The sequence below is a fragment of the Aethalodelphis obliquidens genome, unplaced genomic scaffold (assembly GCF_003676395.1).
Source record: "Aethalodelphis obliquidens isolate GAN/ISIS:26980383/991018 unplaced genomic scaffold, ASM367639v1 scaffold4, whole genome shotgun sequence".
Lineage (NCBI taxonomy): Eukaryota > Metazoa > Chordata > Mammalia > Artiodactyla > Delphinidae > Aethalodelphis > Aethalodelphis obliquidens.
In genome coordinates this window covers 27991950-28012338 of record NW_020837948.1, presented here as the reverse complement: position 1 = coordinate 28012338, position 20389 = coordinate 27991950, and the positions used below count along the sequence as shown (strand labels likewise).

At 39.4% G+C, this 20389-nt stretch overlaps 1 protein-coding gene across 1 annotated transcript in view; it reads left to right on the top strand.

The window, feature by feature from the left end:
- The window catches only part of MAN2A1 (mannosidase alpha class 2A member 1), a 163049-nt gene that overhangs the window by 14058 nt on the left and 128602 nt on the right, over positions 1–20389 (top strand). The window contains exons 2-3 of the mRNA XM_027100241.1: positions 16269–16526; positions 18818–18962. Coding sequence (XP_026956042.1) covers positions 16269–16526; positions 18818–18962 — 403 coding nt within the window. The remainder of the gene's footprint in view (positions 1–16268; positions 16527–18817; positions 18963–20389) is intronic.

Below are 20389 nucleotides of genomic sequence, written 5' to 3'. Positions count from 1 at the left end.
CATGAACTTTTATGCATGTTCTTGGGTGGGATACATTGCTGACATATTATCTCAGAGTACTATGTGTAAGGATAGAAATTCCATTAAAATATAAAATATGTTTTAGAAGAAAAATTAGTATGATTTTTTAAGAAGTTACAAAACTATAAAGAAAAGTAATGTCCCATGGAAGAGTTTGCAAAGTGCTGAATTAAAGAATTCTATTAGTCAACACCTAATTTGCTTAGTGCCACTTAATTGCAGTTATTAACTATATTTGAAAGTAATAAAACTGTACTGTATGAAAATATTTTATAACGTAAACATTTTGTGCTGCCTGCAAGGCCTTGTTCTCATAATCATTTTTAAAAAGATACCTGTTTTGCAGAATTTCACTTTATACAGTGGCTCGGTGCCTAAAATGTGGCCTCAACAGGAGGTGGTTCCTGTGCAGCTGCACTGGGCTACTGTGGATGGGGATGATAGGGTTCCAATTCCCGTAAACATCTGGAAACCCATAGGGTGGAAGGAGAACTATGTCCTGGAGCCCACAGAAAGCTGCCAGCAATTGGAATCCTGACCGTACTTTGGAGGTGGTGAGAGAATGGGATTACAAAGATGGGGAGAACCACTGTGGTCTGTTGTTTTTCTGGGTCAGGGCTGGGATCCTCTGTAGTGATTCCAGCAGCTACAGAGTGGTTACCCACATGCAGCCAGGAGGAGTCTTTTGGGTTCCCTGAAGGAAGCAAAGGATGGTGAACTTGGAGTCCCAGCTCTTCCCTTCACAGTCACTTGGCACTCTATTCATATACCTACATCCAAGTAGCCTTTGTTACTGTCACACCTAGGCAGGTGTGAGATTTATGAATGATGATTTCCAGGGCAAAGAGTGCCTTGGCTCTTGTGTTTTGGCAGGGTATTATGTAATTAAGTATTCTTTGTGCTCCCACGGTGAGGGCATTTATTTCTTTGAATGGACAAGTAGAAGCACAAAGACAATACCTTGGAAGAGATTCAGGCATGATCAGCTCCAGGTCTGGGTAAATCACTGAAAGGTCATTTGTAATTGTGGTTTGTGGCTTGTTGATAGAGTAGTAGAGTTACATACATAACTGTGGCCACAGCCTTAGTTCACACTCTTTCTGGCCTCAGCACTGCACATCTTAAGGGGTGGAGTGGTCACTTGGGTGACTTGTCATTTTATCAAACCAAAATGCTTTCCTGTCACGTGCCTGAGATCTGACTAAATAGCAGGATTTTTCTGTATAGTTGCATAACAGCCGACTGACGTGGAACTAAGGCAATAACGGTGACACCCCTGCTGGAAATACAGACTCTCTTTTACCAAATCACTGTTCCTATATTTAGCTTTAATGCAGTGGTTCTTAACTGGATATGTGTGAGAATTGCCTGGTGAGCCTTTTACAATGATAAAAGGCAGATCTGTGCACTCTCTCTCTGGGTAATCCCATTCATTCCCACGGCCTTAAATTCATATTTATACTGACCACTCAAGTTTATATATTCTCCTGACTTTCAGACTTGCATGTCAGTGTGACACCACCGTTGAGCTATCTAATAGTTACAGAATGGAACCTTTGCCCCTCACTCTGTACCTTTCCCAACATTCCTTGTTTTCTTAAAATGCCACCCACTATCCTCCCAATTCCCCAGCAAAAACCATCATCCTCCCAGTTGTCTCAGCAAAAATAAGGGGCCATTTTTCTTGCTTTCCTGCCCCCCAGACTCCCACCCGCACCCCGCCCAGTTCATCTGTCCTGTCACATCCTTTCACATTCCTCCACCTCTGCTGCCTTGGCTCGGCCCTGGCTTCCTCGATGTTTACCTGGCAAACTGCAGTAACCTCTTCCTCCACTGCTTCACTACAGCACCAGGATAGCTTTAAAACACTTTTTGTGCATTGATCCCAAAACTGTCCAGGATGAAGATACGGATGTTTCTTTCCCTGAAAAATATTTTTAACCATAACGTCTTTTTCTGCCTCCTTTATTCAAAGATAGTATATAGTCTTGTTAGATCAAAATATGCCCCTGGGAAACAGCTTATAAAGTCACATGGTCTCACCTTCCTTGCTCCATTGTGTGGGCTCTCAGCTCCTTAGGCTCCCAGCTCTCCGCCTCTTCTGATGGGCATTTGGGCAGACTTCCACTCACAGGGACTTCAAGTGTAAGGATACTTGCTGAGCTTTATATAGGACAGCTCTCTGCCAGGTGTATTACTTTCCTAATAAATCACAACAAACTTAGTGGCTTAAAACAAGAAAAATGTATTATCTTACAGTTCTACAGGTCAGAAGTTTGGAAAGGGTCTTATTTGACTAAAATCAAGACGTTGGCAGGGCTGATTTCCTCATGGAGACTTTAAGGGAGAATCCATTTCCTCACCTTTTCCAGCCTCTAGAGGCTGCCTGCATTTGCTGCTCAAAGGTCCCCTTCTAGCCTGGCATCACTTTCACGTGCTCTTCTGTCTTCCTATCTCCTCTGACTGTGACTCTTCCATCACCTTGTTTTCCATTATAAGGCCTCATGTGATTATGTTGGGACTACCTGAATATTCTAGGACAGCCTCCCCATCTCAAAAATCTTAAGTTAATCACATCAGCAAAGTTCCTTTTGCCGTGTAAAGTAACAGATTCACAGTTTTCAGGGATTAGGACATGGACATCATTGGGAGGCCATTATTCTGCCTGCCACACCTGGCACTATTTAAACTGATTTCTGTATGCAAACTAATTTAACACTCATAACCATCCTATGAGTTAGGTATTATTAGTGATCCCCATTTTACAAATGAGGAAACTGAGGCACAGAGAAATTATGTAACTTGCCCAAGGTTATACAGCCATTAATAGTGGAACCATAATTCAAATTTGGCTAGGCTTTATTTTTTATCTTATTTTCCAGCTTTATTGAGAAATAATTGACGTATAACATTATATAAGTTTAAGGTGTACAAATGATGCTTTGATACATGTTTATATTACGAAATGATTACTCTAATAATATTAGTTGACAAATCCATCACCTCACATAATTACCATTTCTTTTTTGTGGTGGGAACACATATTTATATACAGTATCGTTAACTGTAATCATCGTGCTATACATTAGATCCCTAGAATTTATTCATCTTATAACTGGTAGTTTGTACCCTTTGATTAACATCTCCCCATTTTCCCCTCCTCCCAGCCCCGAGTAACTATTAATACCATTCTATTCTGTGTTTCTATGATTTTTTAGATTCCACATGTAAATGGTACCATATAGTATATGTATTTTTTTTTGACTTATTTCACTTAGCATAATGTCCTCAAGGCCCATCTGTATTATCACAAATAGAGGATTTCCTTCTTTTTTTATGGCTAAGGTGTGTGTGTGTGTACACATGTACCACATTTTCTTTATTCATCTGTTGATGGACACTTAGATTGTTTTGGTATCTTGGCTGTTGTGAGTAATGCTGCAGTGAACATTTCTTTGAGATCCTGTTTTCATTTCCTTTTGATACATACCCAGAAGTGGCATTGCTGGATCATATAGTAGTTCTATTTTTATTTTTTGAGGAACCTCCATACTGTTTTCCATAATGGATGCACCAGTTTACATTCCCACTGACAGTGCTCAAGGGTTCTATTTTCTCTATACCCTCACCAACACTTGTTACCTCTTGTCTTTTTGATAGCCATTTTATCCATTGTGAGGTGATAGGTGATATCTCATTGTGGTTTTGATTTGCATTTCCCTGATGATTAGTGCTGTCGAGCACCTTTTCATGTACCTGTTGGCCATCTGTATATCAGCTTTGGAAAAATATCTATTCCTCTGCTCAATTTTTAATCAGTTTTTTTTTAAACTACTGAGTTGTATGCATTCTTTATATATTGGGTATTAACCCCTTATTAGATACATGTTTGCAAATCTTTTCTCTTATTCCATAGGTTCCCTTTTTCTGTTGTTGATTATTTCTTTTGCTGTGCAGAGCTTTTTAGTTTGATGTAGTCCCACGTACTAATTTTTGCTTTTGTTGCTTGTGCTTTTGGGGTCACATCCAAAAAATTGTTGCCCAGACCAATGTCAAACATTTTCCTTATGTTTTTTTCTAGGGGTTTTACAGTTTCAGTTCTTATGTTTAAGTCCTGAATCCATTTCAGTGGTATAAGATTGGGGTCTAATTCCATTCTTCTGCTTGTGGTTTTCCAGTATTCTCAACATTGTTTATGGAATAGAATATCCATTCCTCTTTGAGTATTTTTGGCTCCCTTGTCAAATATTAGTTGACCATATATGTGAGGATTTATTTCTGAGCTCCTGATTCTGTTTCATTGGCCTATGTGTCAGTTTTTATGCCAGTACCATACTGTTTTGATTACTATAGCTTTGTAGTACAGTTTAAAATCAGGAAGTGTGATGCCTCCAGCTTTACTCTTCTTTCTCAGTATTGCTTTGGCTTTTTGAGGTCTTTCATCATTTTATACAAATTACATGATTGTTTTTTCCATTTCTGAAAAAATGCCATTGGAATTTTGATAGGGATTGCATTGAATTTTGATAGGGACGGCGTTGGGTAATATGAACATTTTAACAATATTTGTTCTTTTGACTCATGAACAAGGGATATCTTTCCATTTGTTTCTGCTCTAATATTTGTTAATTCCTTCCTCTGCTAACTTTGGGCTTAGTTTGTTCTTCTTTCTCTAGTTCCTTGAGTTGTAAAGTTACGTTGTTTATTTGAGATCTTTCTTTTTTTTTTGCGCGGTACGCGGGCCTCTCACTGCTGTGGCCTCTCCCATTGCGGAGCACAGGCTCCAGACGCACAGGCTCAGCGGCCATGGCTCACGGGCCCAGCCGCTCCGCGGCATGTGGGATCTTCCCGGACCGGGGTACGAACCCGAGTCCCCTTCATCGGCAGGCAGACTCTCAACCACTGCGCCACCAGGGAAGCCCTCTTTTTTCTTAATGTAGGCATTTATCACTATAAACTTCCCTTTTAGAACTGCTTTTGCAGCATTTACTGGGTTTTGGTATGGTGTGTTTCCCTTTTCATTTGTGTAAAGGTATTTTTTGATTTCCCTTTTGGTTTCTTCTTTGACCCATTAGTTATTCAGGAGTGTGTTATGTAATTTCCACATATTCGTGAATTTTCCAGCATTCCTTCTGTTAGTTCATTCCTAGTTAGATTCCATTCTGGTGGGAAAAGATGCTTGATGTGCTTTCAGTCTTCTTAAATTTGCTAAACTTGCTTTGTGATCTATCGTATCATCTGTTCTGGAGAATGTTCCATGTGTGCTTGAAAAGAATATGTATTCTGCTATTGTTGGTTGAAATGTTCTATATATGTCCATTAGGTTCATTCGTTCCAAAGTGTGGCTCAAGTCCAATGTTTCCTTGTTGATTTTCTGTCTGGATGATCTGTCTATTGTCGAATGTGGGGTACTGAAGTCCCCTACTATTATTATATTGCCTATTTTTCCTTCAGGTCTGTTAATAATTGCTTAATATATTTAGGTACTCCAATGTTGGGCAGATATACATTTAGGAGTGTTACGCCTTGTTGACTGATTGCTTTATCAATATATAATGACCTTTTTGTTTCTTTTTACCATTTTTGTCTTAAAGTCTATTTTGTCTGATAAAATTATATTTACTTCTGTTCAGTTTTGGTTTCCATTTGTACAGAATATCTTTTTTTTTTTTTAATTGCTAGTTTATTTATTTATTTTTTTGGCCAGGTCACACGGCTTGAGGGATCTTAGTTCCCCAACCAGGGATCAGACCTGGGCCCCGGCAGTGAAAGCACTACGTCCTAACCACTAGACCAGGGAACCAGGGAATTCCCCAGAATATCTTTTTCCACCCCTTCACTTTGAATTTGTGTGTGTCCTTAAAGCTGAAGTGAGTGTTGTGTAGCCAGTATATAGTTAGGTCTTGCTTTTTGTCCATCCAGCCACTCTGTCTTTTTTTTTGTTTGTTTGTTTTTTGTTTTTTGTGGTATGCGGGCCTCTCACTGTTGTGGCCTCTCCCGTTGTGGAGCACAGGCTCCGGACGTGCAGGCTCAGCAGCCATGGCTCACGGGCCTAGCCGCTCCGCGGCATGTGGGATCTTCCTGGACCGGGGAACAAACCCGTGTCCCCTGCATCGGCAGGTGGACTCTCAACCACTGCACCACCAGGGAAGCCCCCACTGTCTTTTGATTGCAGAATTTAATGCATTTACATTTAGAGTAATTACTGATTGGTAAGAACTTACTAACATCATCTTGTTGTCTGGCTGTTTTGTAGTTCCCTTGTTCTTTATTCCTGTCTTGCTGCCTTCCTTTGTGACTTGATTTTCTGTAGCAGTATGCTTTGATTCTCTTCTCTCTGTCTTTTGTGAATCTGCTGTAGCATTTTGCTTTGTGGTTACCATGAGGCTTACATAAAACATTTCATAGTTTTAACAATGTATTTTACGATGATAACTTAGATCACACACAAAAACTTTACCCTTTTACTCTCCCCTTTCAAGTCACAATTTACTTCTTTTTATATTGTGTATCCATTAACAAATTACTGTAGCTAGTTATTTTAATGCTTTTTCCTTAACTTTTTTTTTGAATTTTTGAATTTTATTTTATTTTTTTTATACAGCAGGTTCTTATTAGTCATCAATTTTATACACATCAGTGTATATATGTCAATCCCAATCTCCCAGTTCATCACACCACCACCCCCACCCGCCGCTGCTTTCCCCCCTTGGTGTCCATACGTTTGTTCTCTACATCTGTGTCTCAGTTTCTGCCCTGCAAACCGGTTCATCTATACCATTTTTCTAGGTTCCACATATATGCATTAATATGCGATATGTGTTTTTCTCTGACTTACTTCACTCTGAATGACAGTCTCTAGATTCATCCACGTCTCTACAGATGAACCAATTTCATTCCTTTTTATGGCTGAGTAATATTCCATTGTATATATGTGTATATATGTATAACTTTATTTTATTAGAGTTAAATGGTTAGCACTCCACTGTACTTTATTACAGTATTAGAGTATTCTGAATTTGACTATATACTTATCTTTACCAGTGTGTTTTGTATTTTCTGTGTTTTCATGTTACTAATTAGTGTGTTTTCATTTCAGCTGGAAGACTTTTTTCAGCATTTCTTGTAAGGCAGGTGTTGTGATGAGTTCCCTTAGCTTTTGTTTGTCTGGGAGAATCTTTATCCCTTCTTCATTTCTGAATGACAGCTTTGCCAGGTAAAGAAAGTATCCTTGGTTGGCAGTTTTCTTCTTTCAGCCCTTTGAATATATCATCCTGCTCTCTCCTGCCCCATAAGATTTCTGCTTAGAAATCCACCAATAGCCTATTGGGGGTTCCCTTGAGCGTTACAAGCTTTTTTTCTCTTCCAGCTTTTAAGATTTTTCTTTGTCTTTGATTTCTGTCAATTTTGTTAAACTGTGTCTTGGAGAGGATCACTTTAAATTGATTCGGTTTGGTGACCTATTAGCTTCATGAACCTGATATCCAAATCTCTCCTCAGTTTGGGAAAGTTCTCAGCCATTATTTCATTAAATAAGCTTTCTGCACTCTTCTCCTTCCCAAACTCCAATAATTTGCAAACTGGTTCTTTTGTTGGTATCCCACAGAACATGTAGGCTTTTAAAATTCGTTTTCATTCCTTTTTCTTTTTTCTCTTGATTGAATGATTTCAATTGATCTATCTTTGAGCTCACTTGCTTGGTCAAGTCTGATGTTAGAGCTCTCTACTGATTATTGTATTCCTCAGCTTGAAAATTTCTTGTTTGGTTCTTATATATGTTTTCCATCTCTTCATTGAACTTCTAATTTTGTTTTTATATTGTTTTATGATATTGTCATGTTGCTTATCTGTTTTCTCTTGTAACTCTGAGCATCTTTTGAACAATTGTGAATTATTTGTTGGGCAATTCCAACCAATGTATCTTCATTTGTTTGAGACCAATTACTACAGGTTTACTGTATTCCTTTGGTGGAGCCATGCTTCCCTGATTCTTTGTGATCCCTGTAGCCTAGTAAAGGTGTCTGCATTTGAAGAAGCAGTGACCTTCTCCAAACTATGGACTGACTGGTAAGAGAAGCCTTTCCCCTGTGGGTGGGGGCATGCTGGAGCATGTTGTGACCCCAGGTCTAGTGGTGCAGAGCTTCAAGTGCAGGGGTGTGTGGCTGCATCCGTTTTGAGGGTCAGTGTGATGTCTCTTTGGCTCAGGCCACTGGATTCCACGACATTGATGTGTGTGGCCTCTGGTGAGTGATGCAGGGTGTTTTCAGTGGCTGCAAGGGCTGTCTGAGTCCTCAGTGGCATCGCTAGGTTCAATGGCTAGGTATCAGAGCAGACAGCAGTGATGGCCAGAGCTGGTGGTGTGCACACATTTGCCCATGGGAGCCAGCTACAGGGGCCAGTATAGTGGCAGGGCCGGTTGCAGACGTACATGTATTTGTGGCACTACAAGTCAGGCAGCAAAGCTGGAGCCAAGTATGGGTACACTGGTAGTTGCAGGGCCCCGGTGGTTGATGTGTACTACTGTGACTGCTCTGTCTCACCATGAGCACGCCGCAGTGGAGGCTGGTGACAGGAGCAGTCTGGGGGTGTGCAGGTGCACAGCTGGCAGGTCTAGCTGCCGGTGGGCACAGTGTTGCCTGCCGGTGACAGAAGACAGGACCACACCCTGACCCACGAGCAGCTGTGGGGGCCCTTGCGGTAGGCATGCTTTCCCATGGCTGCGCAGTCTCTTCCTGGGTGTGTGCAGGTGCTGGAGGCTGGTGATAGGCATCAGGTTGGCAGCAGCTTGCAAGTGCACAGCTGGAGGGGCTCGCATGGTAGTGGGGGTCTAGGCTGGAATCTTGCACTTGAGCAGCCACAGAGGCCTGGTTTGGCTGCTGATGTGGTTCCTGGGCTCCAGAGGGGATGGGTGTGGAGGAAGCAGGAAGGGGCACGGGGCTGGAGTCAATGAATGTGAACACATGTGAGGTGAAAACTGGTGAAATCTGCAGGCGTTCTGTGACTACTGTGCTGGCTATTGGTTCCTTCTTCAGTGATGGAAGCTGCTGGGTTTCTCTGCAGAGCTGGTCACTGTGACCTCCTGCTGTGTGACTGCTATTGGTAGCCCCTGCTTTTCTTCCTTGTTCCTAGGTGTCTCTATGTGTCTCTTTGTACAGTGCTCCAAAGGGCTGAGGAGGTTGATCACTTACCCACTTTTCTTTCCCAGCAAGGGGAACTCTTTCTAGCTGTGGAGTTCGCTCTTGGCAGTGAACAGTGTTGGCTTGGGGGATGGCATGATGCAGGCAAAATGAAGCTGCTTTCCTTCTTTTTTTGTGTGGTATTCTCAGTTTGTTGTTCCACTGTGTTGCTGAAATTCTGTAAGTAGACAGACTCCAGAGCTCTCCCAGAACTATTTTGTTTGTGGGTAGCTGTCTAATTGTTGATCTTTGTGGGAAGATGGAGGCTGGGGTCTCCTATGCTGCTGTTTTGGTTATGCTACTCTCTTGACTTGGCTTTAGAGTCTGTTCTTAATCACAGTTGTTGTTCCCCTTCAAAGTAATTTTAGAAAGCCAAACTTTTATTATAGCAGTAGCAGCAGTAATATTTTCTTGAGTGCTTACTTGGTGGCAGGTTCTGTGCTAAGTTCATTTACAGCCATTCCAAGCAATGGGTATTAGCACTGCATTTAGCCATAATGAAACTGAGGCTCCCCAAAGTTAAGCTGTTGTACTTCCTCAAGGTCACAGTGCTTGTAAGTGCCACATCTAGGATTGGAACCCAAATAGTCTGACCCAGAGCCCGTGTGCTTAACTATTTAGCTAAACTGCCTTTACCTTTATCTGGTAAAAGGAGTCATTAAAAGTAATCATTATTTGCTGTTATTTAAAAATAAAAATGTGGTAAGGTATAATATCCTAGAGCATGAGATGGAGGAGAGTTAATATCTATTTAAACAGATTATCAAAGGGTGCAGGTCTGTGAATTCATGTCACCCTGTGGGGAGTTGAGGGATGACTTGCCAAATGGTTTATTGTCTGCTGCATTCTCTTAGGTATTTCACTAAAATGCATGATGTCAGAGCCATAGGCCCCAAACTTGGCTAATCACCAGAGTCACCTGTGGAACATTAACATTGCAGCTTCTGGGGCCCTACCTGAGATTCCAGGATGAATCCCAGGGATCTGTAATTTTGAGCAACCTTTCCAATGAGTCTAATGGTCACTGTTAGAGCCTTGTTCACCCAACCACATTCACTTCATGAAGGACACTTCAGTGACAGAATCCAAGTGCAGAAAAATCTTGATGTGATGGAGTGACATGCTGAATCTAACAAAATTAAATTTAAAGGGGGGAAAAGCATAAATGAAAGGGGGTATAGATCTAGAGTTGCAGGTATACACACACACACACATATTGGGGTGAAGTTTTGTTTCTTTGGGTGAAGTTTCTTTTGCATTTTGCCATTGGTGGTTATATAATATACATGTAATAATATTTCCTCTAGAGTTCTCTTAATTATAAATTTGATTTGGTTGAATGAAGATTTCATATCACTACCACGGTAAGAAGGATTCTAGAATCATCTCAGCGTTCTTTATCCAAACTCCCTCCACCCTGCCCCCCCACACGTCAGTTGAAAATCATAGCCCATTGAGCCATGGTTACTGAAGGTTGTGAAATCTGAAAACATTTGATTGGACTGTACAGAATCCATAATCTTTGCCCTAGAAAAGGAGCCACGTATTTTACTCTACTCACGAGGTCGTGATTGTCACTATGTGACTGAATATGGGTCATTTTTTATTTCATTTCCCAAACAGTCCATGAAGATCACCCTATTATTTAGGACTCCTGATTCTTTTCTTACCTACTTTTTGGGTTACAGTGAAGAGTTTTTCTGGATTTTCTTTCTTTAAAAATTATTAGTTTCATTTTTATTTGTATTATTTTTGGTGTAGGTATATGTGCCAAAAAATGACATTTACTACTTCCTTGTCTTAGGAAAAATGTTACACACTGTTTTTCTGTCTTTTTTTTTTTTTTTTAAGTAAATATTTGCATTTCTATTGTGTGCCAGGTGTTGTGCTAGGGATCAGGATACAATGATGAGTAAAACAACTGTGGTGCTTGTTCTGAATATAGTGATTCATTTAGTGATGAAGATGGGGAAATAGTACATGAATAAAATAGGTAAAAATGCTGTGGAAGAAACAAAAAATAAGCTGACATAGAGTATAACATGAGGAGGCCTATTTTCGAGAGGATGGCTAGAGAAGACTATGCAGAGGGGACATTTGGAGCAGAAGGGAGCTGGAGCATTCTGTAAAGAGAACATGAACCAAGGTCTTGATGGGGTGGAGAGGAGCAGGTTTAGAACTGAGATAAGATCAGGGTGAAGCTAAGTTGGAGGAGAGAGAGAAAGAGAGCAGCGTGGGGAGATGGATATGCAGGTCCTTATTGAGTCTAGTGTGAGGTGTTTTAATTTTTTTTTTAAGTGTGATAAGAAACTAGCACTGGATTGTAATAAAGGTATTACAGCTGAGTAGGGCATGGTTGAAGGATGTGGATATAGGAAATCAGTTAAGAGGCTGCTATACTAGGCTAGGAGAGATTGTTGGTGGCTTGGACCAGTGTGGTAGCAGTTGAGAGGAAGAGAGGTAGATGGATTCAGTAAATATTTTGGAGATAGGATGAATGAGCTTGCAGGTGGGTTGGATGTGTGAGCAGGGTGAGGAGGATTTCAGGAGTGGCCAACGAGGTAGACATTGAAGCTACTTAGTAAAGACTGGAGGCCTATAAGATGGCTTTTTGGGGAAAGTAATCTTTCAGACTTAAGTTTGAAACCGAAGTGGAGAAATCAGGTAATCATTTGGATATATGGGTCTATTTTTCAGAGAAGAGGTTTCATTTGGAGATATAAATATGGGATACATCAGTACAGAAAATGGAATTTAAACCAAGAAGTGGATGAGATCACTTAAGACAGTATAGAGAAGGCAGATTTCTCAGGAGCTAACCTTGAGGGCCTCCATTGTTTAGATACTGGGGAGAAAAAGAGACTGATAAACAGTTGGCAGGAGGAAAACCAAGAGCATGCGGTGCTACGAGCAAGTGAAGAAAATATTTCAGGGAGGAGGGAGTGATCCACTGGGCCAAATGCTCCTCGAGATGATGAGTAAGGGAATGGTGGGGCTAAGGGAAGCACCAGAGTTTATTTTATTAGATAGGATATAGTATTAAGTTGAACCATAAGAAATTGGTGACATTGGACTATTTTTGGCTTATGAGAATGGCAATTTCATATAATTTTACCTAATATAATATGTTATACTATTGAGGATGAGTTGCTTTTAGAAGGCGAGTTTGATGAAGCAGTGTTGAGGGAGTTCAACCAAAAGAATACAGCCTTTGAGCAATTGGGAGAGATGGGTTTGGAGCTCACCAGTGGAGTGTTGGTCTTTGAAGCGGGGCAGGGAGGCACATATTTTTTCAGTTGTAACAGGAAGGAAGAATGATATGCACATTCAGCCATGCTTGAGTGATTACAGTGATGCCAATCCCAGCAGCTAGTGTCTTATATGGGACAAATAATTATATAAGTTTTTGGATTTAGCAGTTAGGTGTATATAGATTGATTTTGTTCATAGGGCGGTGTGGGTACTGATCTTGGTTTGCTTGTAGTAGGCTCTGAATTTTCTCTCAAAAGTCTTTGCTATCAGTGATTTTTTTTTTTCTCAGTTTTTTCTTTTTCACCAGAAGCAGAGTAAATCAAATATCATGACCTCCTTCCCCACTCCTTGGCAGTGCAACACTGTGGCCTCCCTGTAGAACTGATTAGCAAATCAAAGAATAAAGTGGTTTTCTCACAAGTGATTTTCTTGCCCTACAGAAAATTGTCTTTTTCAATATTACCATCAGCATTCTTTGACTTGTCAGCATAACTGAAACATTATCTATGATTTCTGTTACTTTAATGCAGACTACAAGTGTATCTTTTTAAGGTCATATCATGCTTCTCTGTCCTGTGTACAGAATTTGCTTATGGAAGTATGTATATTTCAAGAATTTTAGCTGTTTGTAGCGAGACTTTATTCCACTGCATAATATAGTTTAAAAAATGATTTTCATTAGACCATTATGCTAACATATCTCTAGGCCACAATTTTCTCCATGGACTTATTAATTCTGTACAGAATTCCAGGTACTGATCGTTAATTGTATCTTTAAAGCTACAATGAGATTGAAAGTCGTCTTTAATGCCTTCAGGATCTTTTTTCATGGAACATCCATCGCCTGTAATGTTTATTTTGTATAATACTCTCATCCATGGGTTTTGGGACTGTGGCCATAGTGAGAATATTCGCAAAAGGAGGCTCTTTTTTCTCAGTGTGTTCTTTTAAGCTATAGGTGGCTTTGCTATGTGGATGCCTCCAAAATTATCTTTTCCCGAAAGTACAGAAAGATCTGGAGAAACATGGGCACCCATGAATTAATTTATACATTATAAGCGTCTGATAAAACACGTAGCATCTTTAAAAGCTCTGCGATGGTGGTATTTTAGACTAAGCTAAGGTTTTATTTTATGGAGGTGTGTAGCTTTACCGCAGGCAAGACAAGGCAACATGTTCTAATTCTGCTTGGATTCAGAGGAACTTGATTTACTGTTGTTACCTGCTGCGGTAGAAATTGCAAGCATCACATGAAGTAGGCTTGTATCTTCAGTATTGGAAATATTCAACGAAACTCATCAGTGGTGATTTCAAAAAGCCTCAGTCTGGGGTGTTGTGATAATGAGTGAAGAAAAGTTTTTCCCTTATTTCAGGCAGCCTTTGATAGCATGTCTGTTTAGGAAATTAAATACAGATTAGTCAGCTGTGTACCTAACTCTCAAATATTTTTAGCTTCTTTGGGTGAACTTTGGGTTAGGCCAAGGGGCCCCCTTTGGTCTTTCCACGAGAGCCAATTGACCAATACGGATGTGTGCCTATAGAGAAAGATTTGTAGTGTAATATTGCTCAGTTGCTGACCGGCAACCTCCATCATTCAGCTAGCTTCTTTGGACCCTGAACTAGTGTGTCAGTGATCCATCAGGTTTCATTTGTTTTGCCATTTCTAGTCAAGGACTGATCCGTATTCTCTCTCTTGCTTTTCATGGGGGGAAGTGAGGCTTGTCTTGCAGCATGAGTTCTTTGCTAATACCTTGCACTTTCTGCTTCTCTCTACATAGATGAACAGGCTTGAGTTCTCCCTTGTAGGACATGGCACCCCACCCTAGAGGTGACAGTTGCCTTAAAGGGCTACGGTTCTGACCTGTAGGGGGCTCTTTCTATCATATGTGTCTAAGTAGAGAGGCCTGTGAGAGCATCTTTCAGGTCTGAGGAGGTCCATGGCCATCTTGTGCTCTTTGTTTCTTCAACGTCTAGGCTTTGGGTATTCATCTCCAGTGTTGTCTCTCCCGCTCACCCTCAAGGTACCTTCCTGCTGGTTTGCTTCTCATCTTGGCTATAGTAAGTCCCCTACATACGAACCTTCAAGCTGCGAACTTTCAAAGATGCGAATGTATTATAAACTTACTACAGTACAGTGCTATCAATATGTAGCCGATTGTGTTAGCTGGGTACCTAGGCTAACTTTGTTGGACTCACAAACAAATTGGACTTACAGACGCGCTCTTGGAATGGAACTCATTCATATGTAGGGGACTTGCTGTACTTTTTTTCTTATTCCAAAGTATCTCCCTTAGTCCCTTCAGACTTCTGTCACCTCTCTCACAGTTTGCTGAAGTGGTCTTCTCTTGGTAGATAGCACTCTTTTGATTTCTCCCCACCCCTTGCTGAACTGGCCAATACTTGGAACTTGAATCTTTCTTATTCTTGGCCTCCCCATTACAAAATCCACAACCACTCATAACGGACTAAAGAAGAGTATAAATACCCTTAACCAGTTTTTTCCATCTTGATTATGGCCTTCCTTATGTATTTTTTTTATCAAAAGAGGATCAATCATGTCATACATGCTACGTTTTTCATACATATTATTTTAAAACTGGGTTTTCTTCACTGTATCTCCTGAAAGTAACTTCCCAATATTTCTTTGTTTAAAAAAATTTGTATTTCTAACTTTTTAGCGACTGAAAACTGTTTCATGATATTAGATGTATCACTTGACCAGTCCTTCACTTTGGGACATGTAGGTGTTTTTTCTTCTTCTTTTCCTTCCCCCTTTCTGCCTTTCTGTTATTTACTGGTGAGAGAATTTTTGTTTCTGGGTGTACGGATTTGTTTATTTTCTATGCATATATTTTATTAAACCTTAATGTGGACATTTTTGGGGTCATAGCGCAGGCTATTGCTATAGCTGTGGCACAAATGCAATGTCACCTTGTGTATTCAGACAGGGGCCCATATCTAATGCACATCTGTCTTTCCAGCATGTAGCCTTATGCCTGTACAGTGGGTGTTCACTAAAGAATTATTGTTGAGTTGAAGAAATGTGAGGGCCATATGATAAACATATAAGTACTATGTATTTGGGACCCAAGATACAGGAGTGAACAAGACAAAGATTGTCATTGCTCTCATAAGTTGAAGGTTTATTCTATATAGCATGGTTTATGTTTAGAGGTGGCAAGCCTCTACATGTGAGGATCAATTAACAAAACTGAAAGATACACAGTAGTATAGTAGAAGCAATCTAAATGACTTACAGTGCAGTTGCTCGGGGAAGGTTCATGCCAATCTTTTTCATAATATAGCTAATTAAGAATTGACTAGTTGATTTTCCTATTGATGATAGTTCTTCTTTAGGATTGTTCACTAGTGTTACTGATTGAAATGGAAAGATCTTTTTTAGGTTCATACATTTTTGCTCTTATAAGTAACTGGAATCAATTATAGTTAAATTTAAAATTTCATAGCTGAGTATAATATGGTGTTATACTTAGTGATTTTAGAGACCTGAAGATCTTTTAGGGCTGGGTTTGGGGTAATAGAAAATATAGCCCCCAATATTTTTGGTCTTTCTGTTGCACATTTTAAAATATGACTAAACAAAGATTGCAGCCATGGAGAAGATTTTCTGCTGTAAATTGGTGTTTTAACAGCCAGCTGTTACGCGTTCATGCATTATGTGATCCAAGTTATAAAAGTGGATAGTGAAGGGAGAGTAGCTGCCCTCTTGGTCAGGCACATAGTTTAAAAAAAATGTTGTGTGTCTCTGCAGAGCTATATTAGAGTTTCATATAGCTGCCTTTTTCTTTTTTATTGTAGGGCCAGCTCTCAATGTTGCAAGAAAAAATAGACCATTTGGAACGTTTGCTAGCTGAGAATAATGAGATCATCTCAAATATTAGAGACTCGGTCATCAATTTGAGTGAGTCTGTGGAAGATGGTTCGAAAAGCTCAAAAGGCAATTTCAGCCAAGGTGCCGGCTCACCTCTTCTGCCATCGAAACAGTTGTCTCTCACAGTTGATCCTGGAGACTGTCTGTTTGCTTCACAAAGTGGAAGTCAGAGTTCAGATGTGCAGGTAATGTATGCATTCGTTAATAATCACTGGGCTTTGATTTGTTTTTGTTTTTTTAGATTTGATCTGGTATCTGTTCTTAGTTGCTGAATTCTCTGGATTATCGTTTCTATTTTTGTAAAATCATTTGATTAGTCAAATGATCATTAATGTTCTTTTTAGTGATAAATTACTGTAATTCTGTGTTTCTCCTAATTTTTCTTATTTTATACTTCCTGACTATGGCCTTTTCTGTATGCTTCTTAGGTCTTATTTTCTGTAATAGTTGAAGACCTTCAGAGGTTTAAATCTGGCCAAAGAGATTTTTTTTACCTTCCTTTGGAGAGTACCAGAAAAGCCGTACTCTTAGTATATATCTGTTCTACATTATAGGTTTCACACAGTGTAAGGTTAGATTCTTTTTACTGAATATGCCTTTGTGAGAGGGAAGGGAAATGTTCTAAAGCTGTGCTGTCCAGGATGGAGGCTGCTGTCCACCTGCGGTTAATGAGCACTTCAAGTGTGGCTAATTTGAGTTAAGATGTGCACTAATATCCACACAAAGTGTTGAAGAGTTAATGTGAAAAAAGAATGTAAAATATCTTGCTCATTCATTACATGTTGCGATGGTAAAATTTCGAATATATCAGGTTAAAAAATATATCATCAAAATTAATTTTACCTATTTCATTTTACTAGAAAATTTTAAATTATGTATTTGGCTTGCATAATATTTCCCTCGGGTAGCACTGTTCTAGAGGGTAGGGGAGTTGAAAACTAAGGTAAGAAAGGACTTCTGCCTTTCTTAAACTTTCGGTGTGTCACTCACGTTTGCTCTGTTCTACAGATTGGCAAAGAGCTATTTTACCGTTGTACCTTAGACTGGAAACTGGAACTTGGTGACAGGACCCTGGGGTGTGAATAAAGTTGGACAAAAGGAGTTGGCTCTGGCCTTGCTTCAGAGTAGAAGTTTTCATTAACTCTTGGGGACAGAGAACATGATATGATCTCGAGGCCATGGCTCACAGGCCACGCCGGAAGCTGGGGACAGTGGAGCTGCCCGGGCTGCGTGCCTATAGCCTCATCAGCCTAGTGTGTGGCCAGGTTCAGATAGGATCACGATCCTGTGCTTTGAAGGGGTATCTATTTCTGTGAGGCTTGGCTTTGTTTAGGTTTTAATTAAGTACCTTTTAAAGGGAAATGATAAAATCTTTTTTGGGGGGGAGGGGAAGGGTCTAAATCTGAGCTGGACAGAAAGGAGCTGCAGAGCAGCCATGGAAATGAGGCAGAGCAAGGCAGCAGGGTACTGGGAAAGCTGCAGGGCCCCAGAAAGACCTGGAAGGAATAGCAGAGAGTGTTCTCACATCCTCTTATCCAGCTGGTTACCAAAGATTTGTTCTCATCCTTGGGAGTATTTTATTTTAGTTATAAACTTCCAAGTGAAAGATATATTATTGTCTTAACATACTTTGTATTCACTTTTATATGACTTGCTTATCTTAAAAAATTTTTTAACCCATTTATGTATTTATTAGGATGTAATTTTTTAGTTTGAATTTTACCAAAGGAGGTTTGTGTTCCTTGTTACACTTACTATTATAAAGAGAATGAAAAATAACTTTTTAGGTTTGTTTGGCTTTGTTTTTTGGTAATATTTTTTTCCTTTTTGTCTAAAAAGATTATCTAGAAGGAACACTACATTGGAAACTTAGAAAATATTTGAACACTAAAAGCTAAATCTCAATGTAAAAAATGCTTCCATTTTTAAACCTAGTTGACCCTGTTATAGTTTTATCTTTAGAATAAAAAAGGTAAACATACATAGGCAAAATTAAAGAATAGCTACAGATCCATTTCCATTCAGATTCAGATACATAGGAGATTGATTATAATATAAAGATGAAGTATAAAATAATTTTCAGTACCGTGTTTGAAAATGCTAAAATACTTGATCATGATGAGATTTCTTTTTGTTTGCTCTTCAGTTCCCATTATTTTCTATTAAATTGTATTGGAAGTAAAGCAAGGGAAGAAGAATTGAATGAAGATATTTTATATTAGAAGCAGAAGAGGAAGGGGATTATTTATCAGGTTAATTATATAATACAAATAGCATTTTAACCCTTTGAATGGTGATGAAATATTTTCTGTCTTAAACTCTTTAGATAATGTCTACAGAAATAGTTTTATCTTTTAAAATATATATACAGTATAGCAAGGAGTAGTTTTGAGCAAATATTTCCAACATTAAGTTTAAATTAATAATGGTTATACATGATTAAATTTAACTTTTTTTCTTTGTCTCATATTTTTAGATGTTAGATATTTACAGTCTAATTCCTTTTGACAATCCGGATGGTGGAGTTTGGAAGCAAGGATTTGACATTACCTATAAAGCTGATGAATGGGATACTAAGCCCCTTCAAGTCTTTGTGGTGCCTCATTCCCATAATGACCCAGGTAAAATTAGTACTTCAAAAATCTAGAGGTTAATAAGCCCTTGTAGGCCCAGAGTATTTTAATGAGAATCTGGTATAACCCACTTCTCATATATTTGAGACGTTATTCTCTGACTTTTAACAATAACATATTTATTTTATATGTAGTTGTGTTCTCATTTTATCAATTTATGAGCCATTCAAGGATAATACTTGTATAGTATGAAATAGGAATAAACACAAGAAGGTCTTAGCTGGCTTCCCTGGTGGCGCAGTGGTTGAGAGTCCGCCTGCTGTTGCAGGGGACACGGGTTCGTGCCCCGGTCCGGGAAGATCCCACATGCCACGGAGTGGCTGGGCCCGTGAGCCATGGCCTCTGGGCTTGCGCGTCCGGAGCCCGTGCTCCGCAATGGGAGAGGCCACAACAGTGAGAGGCCTGCGTACCGCAAAAAAAAAAAAAAAATGAGGTCTTAGCTTTGGGAGATGAAAAGTTACATGTATCTAAGGCACTGATAGTTCATTTTAGTTACTTCTTACATATTGTGTGGGAGAATTATTTCATGTCCATAAACTCCATGTTAGAAAATGCAGAGTGCTCATGGGAAAGTTTGTATCTTTAAAATGTAGAAACAGTATAACGTGGTTAAGAGCCTTGATGTTAAGCAGACATGAGAGTGAGTCCCAATCCCAACAGTGTTAAACAACTTTAGGCCAGCTTCTTAACATAAGAGTAAGTTTTTTCCTAGGTGGAATCAGGCTAAAGTACTTACTTCATAGGGTAAAATGTTAAAGGTATGTTACACAGCCCTAGAGTAACTGCTATCATTATCATTAATGTTATTATTCTTTCATATAACAACTTTTGTTATTTACTGGGGCCAGAGATTTTCCCCCCAAGGTAAAGGGAAGTTGCTAAAATGATGATGGGAAATATGATTCGATGTTTATCTCTGTTAGTGTGAGGACACAGGCAATGAGTAAATGCCCAGTGAATTAAGTTGCAGGATTTTTTTTTGGAATATACTTCCAAAGACCTCTTTTGAATGACTTACTTTTGCTTCTATTTGTTATTTTTCTCAATTTCATTATTACTACCAGAGGCACCATATTCATTTACTACTTTGAAGGTTTTATTCTTTATTTTCAATTCTGTCATACTTATATTCTTTTCAACAAGTTTATTGTTATGTATTTATTTCTGTTTCTAAGACAATAGAACTTGTTACTTTATGTCCAGACAAATGATTTGGTGTGAAGCTTTGTGTGTGTGTGTGTGTTTGTGTGTGTGCGCATGCACCCTGCTTTTGGGTGTGAGAGATAGTCTGGGAGATAGAGCTTGGATGCTGAAATGTTTGAATTTCCAGTATACTTCAATATTTAGTATGCACAGAGGTATAATATATGTGAGGTCAATATTGTTCTGGAAATTTGTGATGAGCAGTTACTACA